Below are 8,755 nucleotides of genomic sequence, written 5' to 3'. Positions count from 1 at the left end.
GGCCATGTCGGTCCGAGGCGGGGTTGGAGGTGACGGGGGCGGGGCCTGGGGAGCCGGGAGCCGGTCAGGGCGGCCGGGAGGTGAGTCAGGAGGTGGCCAGTGGCGGCGGGGGGGGCGGAGCCTTGGGCAGGGGGCGGGGCCTGGGGAGCCGGGAGCCGGTCAGGGCGGCCGGGAGGTGAGTCAGGAGGTGGCCAGTGGCGGCGGGGGGGGCGGAGCCTTGGGCAGGGGGCGGGGCCTGGGGAGCCAGGAGCCGGTCAGGGCGGCCGGGAGGTGAGTCAGGGGGTGGCCAGTGGCGGCGGGGGGGGCGGAGCCTTGGGCAGGGGGCGGGGCCTGGGGAGCCGGGAGCCGGTTAGGGCGGCCGGGAGGCGAATCAGGAGGTGGCCGGGGGCGGCGCCTTGGGTAGGGGGCGGGGCGGGCGGCGGCTCGGGGCGGGGCCGGGGCGGCCCGGGGGTGGGGCCGGGCGGGGCGGTGTCTGCCCCGGGGCGCGCGGGCGGCGGCGGCGGCGGCGCGGAGGTGCGCTCGCCTCTCTGGGCTCCGCGGGCGGCGGCGGCGACGCGCACAAAGGTGGATTGTGGCCTCACTGGTGCTGGCGGCGGGCGGCGGCGGGGCGGGCGCGGGGGCGGCGGGGCGCGCCGGGGGCCCCCGCGGGCGCGGCGCGGGCGATGAGCCGGGGCCCGGCATGGCCTCCGCGCGGCCGCCGGGCCGGGCCTGCGCCTCGGCGCCCGCGCCCGCGGGGATCCGGGCCGGGCCGCCCGCCCTCGCCGCCCCTGCCGCCGCGTCCCCCGAGCCTGCGGGCGGCGCCGAGGCGGAGGAGCGCTCGCTGCAGCACATGCTGCGCGCCATAGCGGAGGAGCGCGGCCGCCTCAGCCTGCGCCGCGAGGTCTGCGGCCTCGGTGAGTGGGGCGGCCGCGGCCGGAGCGTCGCGGTGTGCGCGTCCCCGCTGTCTCTGCGCGTGTCTCCCTCTCTGCGTGTCTCTCTGCGTCTCTGTCCCTGCGTGCCTGTCCCTGCGCGTGTCTCCATCTCTGCGTGTGTCTCTGTCTCTGTGCGTCTCGGTCTCTGCGCGTTTCTCCGTCTCTGCGTGTGTCTCTGTCTCTGTGTGTCTCTGTCTCTGCGTGTGTCTCCGTCTCTGCGTGTCTCACTGCGTCTCTATCTCTGCGTGTCTGTCTCTACGTGTGTCTCCGTCTCTGTGCGTGTGTCTCTGCGCGTCTCGGTCTCTGCGCGTATCTCTGTCTTTGCGTGTCTCTGTCTCTGCCCGTGTCTCTGTGCGTCTCTGTCTCTGCGTGTCTCTGTGCGTGTCTCTCGAGCGCCCTGCCTGTCGTGTCCTCCTCCAGAAGCCCCCAGGTCCCCGCGTCTGGGTCTTTCCTGTGCCGGTGTCTCCGTCTCTGATTTTGGTTCCAAGAGCGGCCCCTCACGCTCGTGTCCCTGTGTCTTTTTCTGTTTCCCGGGTCACTTGGTGTCTCCCGCTGTCCGTCTGTGCGGGTGTCTGTCCGTCCCCTTCCTCCCTCTGCGTGGCTTTGCCGGCCCCCTTCCTTCCGCAGGAAGCCCTTTCTGGGCTCTCGGTGCTGCTGCAGAGAGTGTGGGCGCTGGATTCGGGGAGACAGCCCGTGGGCAGGGCCAGGGCCCCGGGGCGCTCGGGCGGACCTCCCTGCAAGCGAGTCCGGCCGCCGTCCCCAGCTCACGAGGAGGGCCGTGTCTCCGGCTTCCTGAAGCCTTTGTCTCCCCTCGGCACCGGCCAGTTGTGCTGTCCCTTCGCTCTGACTGGAGACCTGTTGGGCGGTGGCCCCCTGAACCCACCCTCTTGGCGGAGGGAGCAGGGCCTGCACCCCCCTGGGTGTGATCTGCTCTGAGCAGGCCTTAAGTCGCGCGTCTGCTTGGTTGGGTCGGTTGGGGGCCCTGGTATTGTTTGAGGAGCCTGGAACTGCAGGTGTGGGTGGGGTCTCCGGGCTCGGCTGGGTGTGAGGTAATGCTCTGATGGATCGTGCCCAGACTGAAGCAGGAGGAGCCCCCTCCTGTAGTGTCGGGTTTGTCATTTTCTCCAGGAGAGACCCCTCCCTTCTTCACGCGGGAATGACTTCATACCACATTGTCAGCCCTCCCCCGCCCCACCCTCATCCCCAGGCTGGGCTGGGGATTCCTGAGGGGGCAGCTGCCTTGTGGAGAAGGCAATGAAGCCTTGGAGAGTCTACCAGTCCCCCCCTTCATTCACCCTTGGGGAGACTGAGTCAGGTCACATGGCAGCAGGGACTGGGCAGCCCCAGGCATCCAGGCCCCTTGGCAGGCCACACCCTGGAGGCTGGGGTGGGGAGAGGAAATACATTTGAGTCCTCCTTTTTGTGGGAGGCAGGCTTAGCTGAGACATTTCCCCAACAGTCCCTCAGTGAGCGGGTCGCAGCCCAGCCTGCCCAGGAATGCAGTTTCCTCAAGGGGGGATGGACGTGAGGGTGGGGGTGCCTAAAGCTGGGGATGGACGACGACATAGTTTTCTCTTGTTTCTTTTCTGAAAAGGTGCTACGACTTAGTTTTGAGCAGAAATTAAAGAGTCCTCATTAATTCATTCAGCAATCACTGAGCACCTACTGGGTGCCAGCTGCATGCCAGGCCCACCTGCCACCTGGCACAGGATGTCTGGAAGGGGAGGGGTCTGAGGGACCATCTGCTCCAGGCCCCTCAGCCCTGTTCGCTCAGCGGCTCCAGGCAGCCCCTCGCGCCTCCCCTGTCAACACGTTCCTGCTGTCCTCTGACCTCTGCGCGGCTTCTCTCCCCTGTAAGACAGTCCCTACCCCAAGGAGCCAGCAGGGCCATCCCCTAAGAACAACAGTCATTTGTCCTCGCACCTGGCATTTACTGAGCACTTACTCTGTGACAGGTGCTTTGTGCAGACTCTCTCAGTTTGATACTGACTTTGCCAGATAGGAATAGCGTCTCCATCTCACTGACCAGGAGCCTGAGGTTCAGACAGGCAAGAGACTTGCCCAGGGACAGCCAGTGAGAAAGTGGCACAGCTGGGATGGACCCTTGGTCAGTCTCACCCCAGAGCTGGCCCCACCCCAACCCTGCCCCGCCCAGGTGTCCCCAGCCTGGCCTTGCTGTGCCTATGGCGCTGCTTCTGGGGAGGAGAACAGGCCCAGAGTAGGTAGAGAGCAGAGCCTGGTGGTCAATATTCCCGTGCCCCGCTCCTGGCCTCCGGCCCTCCCTCGCACGCTGGTCCCCCTGTCTCACCCCCTGCCCTTCCTGCACTCAGTCCCTGTAGTGCTCTGAGGCCCTGTGCTTTTGTGCCTCTTCTCTTCTCTGCCTGGAACACCAGCCCCTCCTCACCTGCCCTGCAGACGCCTGCAGGTCCCTTCAAACCTCGGCTCCGAGGCTGCGGCTTGGGAGCCCTTGCTCCGTGCCCTGGTCGCTCGCTGCCTGCACGCTCATGTATCGGGTGCATTTCGGCTGGATGGTCTGGATGATTGTGGCATTGTAATGGTCTGTGTGGCTGTCTCCCCAGTTACCAAGTGAGCCCCTCGAGGGCACTGCCTAGTTTGAGTCTCCTCAGGGCCCAGTAAACATTTAGCAAACGAATGAGAGGTTAATTTCTGGACTGGGAAGTGAAGGGTGTGGATGGCCAAGGAGCGTGGAATCTTAATCTCTTAGAAGGCTTCACCTTGGCCATCTCTTATGCTTCAGAAGAGAAATGTGATGTTCAGAGCGGGGTAAGCTTAAGAGTGACTTGCTACTCAAAGTAGAGTTGGGCCCAAGTGGTTGGCCCGGGCACCCAGCCGTGAACCTAGAACGCTGGCCCAGAGCCCTTGTACGTCCCGTGGATCGTGGAAGCCGCTCATCTCCACTCTCCAGCTCTGACAGCCTGTTCCATTTATGAATTAAAGCTCCCAGGTTTTTGTTGTTGTTGTGTAATTGAGGCTTGGGTTACTCAGAGCCCTGCCACGTCCTCTGAGGTTGTTTTGAAGGTGTAAGGGAGCCTCTCGTGGAAGAACTTGACCCTGGACAAGCTGTTGTCATTTCTGAATCACAGTGTCTGTCTAGGAGACGGAGGAAAGCGACTGGCCCCCCCACTCGGGGGTCGTCACTTGCCTGTCATGATCAAAGGCACTGTGTAGAGCCAACCTGACTTCTGAATCTCGTCTACTGCAGCCTCGGTGGTGGAAGCATCTTTTTGAGCACTTGCTCTGGGCCAGGTGGGGACATGGGCCCTGATCCCTGCCCTGTAGGAGGGTGCGGTTGAGCAGGGAGAGAAGCCAGGTACACAGGTGACTTAGCCAAAGTGACACCTTCCTGGAGGCAACCGAGCTGTGGCCGCCCCAAGCAGGGTCTCGGTGCTTTAGCCGCAGGACACTGCTTGTGGCTCCAGGGACCAGAGGGACCAAGCTGGTGGGGTGAGGCAGCTGCTTTGGGCCTCCAGAATCTCTGAGCTGGGAAGAGTCAGGTCCAGTGCCCAGATGTTGTGTGGTACAGACATCTGGACCAACGGTGGACATAGCCTGACACTTCCTCCTGGGCCCTGGGCCCAGCCCAGGCGTGCTGTGCAGGCGGCTCCCTTTCAACAGGGGCAGCACGTCTGACATTCAATCAGACCACGTGGCCATGACCTGGCCCCAGGACCTGGTGTGGGTCATGGAGAGGTGCCGTGAGGGGAGGGGCCCACCTCAAGGTTGTCTTTGTGCTGGCCTGGGCAGGGCATTTTTTTTTTCAGAAATTTACTTCATTGATGGAGCGCTGATTCCAGCAGACCTAACCCCAGCAACATATGGACACGGACATATTTTGTATAGCAGTTTTGTCAAAGAGGAGGAATGAAACGAACAGGAAATGGTAGTTATGCTCAGATATGTTTTCTCATCTCTCTCTTCTATTTTGTGTTTGCCACCTTTTTCAACAAGCCTGTCACCTGCTGAATCAAAACCCAACACTTGGGGCTGGCCCCGTGGCCAAGTGGTTAAGTTCGTGCGCTCTGCTGCAGGCGGCCCGGTGTTTCATTGGTTTGAATCCTGGGCGCGGACATGGCACTGCTCATCAAACCACGCTAAGGCAGCGTCCCACATGCCACAACTAGAAGGACCCACAACGAAGAATATACAACTATGTACTGGGGGGCTTTGGGGAGAAAAAGGAAAAAAAAATAAAATCTTTAAAAAAAAAAACCCAACACTTCTTCTCGAGGGCAGACAAATCTTCCTGGGCCCTGCCTTTCTCCTTATCTTTGCTGGGTACTAATGTACAAACGTGTGTCTTGGACACACATCTCACTTACATAATACAGTGGAACCCAGGCTTCCACAATGGCAGTGGTGTGGCTAAGCAAGAAATCAGCTTACTTGACAAACATCTCCCCCTAACAGTCTCTTACGGTCCTTTTTATTTCTGAGAAATCTGTTACATTGTCTCCTCTTTCACTGCTGATTTTATTTGACTCTTTGCTCTGTTTTTCCTGGTCAAGCTAAGGGTTTGTCTATTTTTCTTCTCAAAAAACCAACTCTTATTTTTATTTTTTTCTATTTTTCTACTCTCTATTTGATTTATTTCACTCTAGTCTTTTATTTTTTTTAAAGATTGGCACCTGAGCTAACAACTGTTGCCAATCTTCTTTTTTTTTTTTTCCTCCCCAAATCCCCCTGTACATAGTTGTATATTTTAGTTGTGGGTCCTTCTAGTTGTGGCATGTGGGACGCTGCCTCCACATGGCCTGATGAGAATGTCATGTTCTACTCCTGTCTTTATTGTTTCCTTCCTTCTGAAAACTTTGGGCTTAGTTGTTCTTCTTTTCTTAGTTCCTTGAGGTGTAAAATTGGTTTGTTTATTTGAGGTCTTTCTTTTTTTTGCTGAGGAAGATTCGCCCTGAGCCAGCATCCATGCCAGTCTTCCCCTATTTTTTAGTATGTGGGCCACCAGCACAGCATGGCTGCTAATGGAGCAGTGTATATCCATGCTCAGGAACTGAACCTGGGCTGTCGAGGCAGAGTGCATTGAACTTAACCACTAGGCCACTGGGACTGGCCTTCCTTCTCTCTTTTTTTTAATGTCAGCATTTATCACTATAAATTTACCTCTTAGTATTGCTTTTGTTGCATCTGTGCAGAGCATTTTTAGAGCCATTTATACTGGGCCATTGCCTACTCTAAGTGGCCTGGGGAATTCTCTCTCTGGAGTGTTTTACATCCACTATTTCCTTTTATCCTTGAAATAATCGTATAAAGTGGGTGTTATGATCCTCTTTCTTTGTCCTAATGAGGAAACACAGGTTTAGAGGTGCAGTGACATGACGCTGGTCGCACAGCTGTCAGCCTGAGCTCCTGGCAGTGGTGGAGCCCTCCCACACCTGTCCTCGGGGCTGGTGGCCCAGCCGTCACAGGTGTGCACAGCTGCCTGGCACAGCGTGGATTGACGAAGGGCTCCTGTTGAGGTGTGAGGTTCTGAGGGGGCACGGAGAAGGGAGCCACCATGGCTGAGCAGGGCATTTGTGCTACACGTGGCCTTTAAGAGGGGCTGTGGCCGGGCAGGACCTACCTGGACGGAAGAGGAGAGGCTAACAGCTTGCAGGGAAACTGGGAGGTGCAGCTGGAGCAGTGGTTTGGGGCCCTGACTGCCCAGCTGAGAATGTGGCACTTCCTTGGCCTGGCCTGAGGGAGCTTTGCGGGCATTTGACTTGTAGGACGGCTGCTCCCGAGAGGCCGTTAGCGCAGAGGACACTGCACGTCCACTGGTGCCAGCCGCCCCGTGCCCGCAGCGGTGCTGGAGGTCTGCCTCCCGGAGAGGCCGCTTCTGTGTTACCCTGTTTTATAGATGAGGAAACCAAGCTTCAGAGGGGAAAGTGGCTCGTCCCAGGTCATGCAGCTGGGAGGTGGCAGAACTGGGATCCATGGGGTTCTAGCTGAGGCCTGTCACATGCAGGTGGCCTGCCCAGAGTTCATGGAATGAGCCAGAAGGAACGAAGGGGAAATGCCTTCCCATGAGCCTCTTCTCCACATGAACACCTACATGTGCCAGATTCCCGACGCTGCCCTGTGAATGGGGAAGAGGCCTGCACAGCCTCGGCCCGGCCCTTTGTTTTGCCAGTGCAGTATAGCTGGGCGTACGTGGTGGGGTGAGGGGTTTACTGGGAGATGTGGCTGGAGGGGAAGACTCTGGGACCCAAGCGTGCCACCCTTGGGGCCTCTGCGTTGTCATCTGTAAAGTGGAGACACCAAAGTCCACAGGGTCATAGGAACGGTATGAGAAGTGACAGACAGCCTCACTGGGCGACTTGAGGATAAGTGAGAAGCAGCAGATACAGGTCCAGCACAAGCTGCAGCACAGAGTTGACCCTGTGTGCCGTTGCCATTATAAAGGATGCAGAGCATCGGGCCCAGCGCCTGCACGTGGAGTTAGGGTTAGATTCGCGCTTCGAAGTTCAGACTGCTGTCAGTCACCGGGGACAGTTTCCCTGGGGCCCTGGGCCCTCCAGCCCTGAGGCGGGCAGAGCTGGTTCTGGGCCAGTGCAGGGGCGGGGGTGGGGGGTGGGAGGAAGTGTGACCGTTTGAGTGGTAGCGGTGTGTCTTTCGGTTCCTGGGCCTATTTTTAAGGCCTGTGGGTTCCGGCTCTATCTGTTTCTGGGCTGGAGCAGCCCAGGAGGCTGCTACTCTGCTTCTCTCCTGAGGCAGACGCTCTGACACCTTTCAGAGAACCCTGAGGACTTTGGATCTCACACTTTGAAGAGACCATGGGTCACAGCTGCAGGGACAGCTCTGCAAAGGGAGAGGGTAATCAGCTGCGTTGGCCCCTGCCGCCTCCCCCACCCGAGCCTGGACGTGAGGGCCTCTCTGCCCTGCTCCGTGGCCTCGGACGGCCCCATGCCCATCACTGCTGTGCTTGCCATCCTTATTGTACTTCCTCCTTCACGGGGCTGGGCAGGCTCGCGGATACCAGCTAAGCCAAGAAGCCGCGGGAGAGAAGCCCCCAGCAGGACACTTGTTAAAAAAAACAGCTTCAAAATCCCCAAACAAATTTTTTCCAGTTAACAAATGTACGTGCACATTATAGAAACTGGAAAATATAAAAGAATGGAAAAAAATTACTCATAGTTCCAATCACCCAGAGACACACTATTGACTTTGCAAAGTCTTGCTTTCCAATCTTTTAAAGCCTTTTTAAAGGATAAATGATATTCTATACATAAAGTTTCTTAATCATGCTTTCTTACTTAAAACTCCTAAAACATTTTCCATGTTGTTCAAACTCTAAATGTTATTTAAATGACTACAAGACAGTTGAGTGGATGTGCCATAATTTACTTAATTGGTCTTGTGGGAAACTCAGCTTGGAATCCGGTTTTTCACTTTTATAGAAAGCTTGCAGTAGACCTTTATTTGTGCATTTGGATGATTTCTTTAGGCTAGCAGCCTGGGAGGCCCTTTCTCAGAGGCTCTTGTCTGGCCCCTAAGGGCAGGGCTAGGACCGCACGTGGATGTGGCAGGTGGCAGACAGGTGCTTGCCGCTTTCAAGGAGAACTTTTTGAACAGTTAGCACGGCACAGGAAAACGGCGGGGATGAGCTTCCCAGCACACGGGTATGCAAGTTGCTGAGAGAGGATCCAGCCTCAGATGAGACTTGAGGCCAGACACCCTGCTGGTCTGTGATCCTCCAGTCTTCTCTTCTCACCCTCCGGCCCTCTCGCCAGGCTTTCAGGCTCGTCTTCCGAGGGAGGGAAGCAAGGCGTGAGTGTTCTGCAGCCGAGGACAGGGAGGCCTGCGAGCCGAGCCGAGCCGAGCCGAGTGAGCGT

General features: G+C 58.0%; 1 protein-coding gene across 3 annotated transcripts in view; it reads left to right on the top strand.

Moving 5' to 3' along the window:
- The first annotated feature begins 647 nt into the window (after positions 1-647).
- KIAA0930 (KIAA0930 ortholog) overlaps positions 648-8,755 on the top strand; it is a 45,940-nt gene continuing 37,832 nt past the window's right edge. For 2 of the 3 annotated variants that reach the window (XR_011534688.1, XM_070600014.1), the window contains exon 1: positions 652-893. Coding sequence is in view for 2 of the 3 variants with exons in the window: in XM_070600014.1 (XP_070456115.1) it covers positions 680-893 (214 nt within the window). In the remaining variant the exon portion in view is untranslated. Of the gene's footprint in view, positions 894-8,755 lie in introns of all 3 variants that reach the window. The other variant, XM_070600015.1, reaches the window with a different exon arrangement.

The sequence above is a fragment of the Equus przewalskii genome, chromosome 29, assembly GCF_037783145.1.
Source record: "Equus przewalskii isolate Varuska chromosome 29, EquPr2, whole genome shotgun sequence".
In the NCBI taxonomy this organism is placed as follows: Eukaryota; Metazoa; Chordata; class Mammalia; order Perissodactyla; family Equidae; genus Equus; species Equus przewalskii.
The sequence above is the reverse complement of the archived record's forward strand: the minus strand, read 5'-3'. Positions and strand labels throughout refer to the sequence as shown.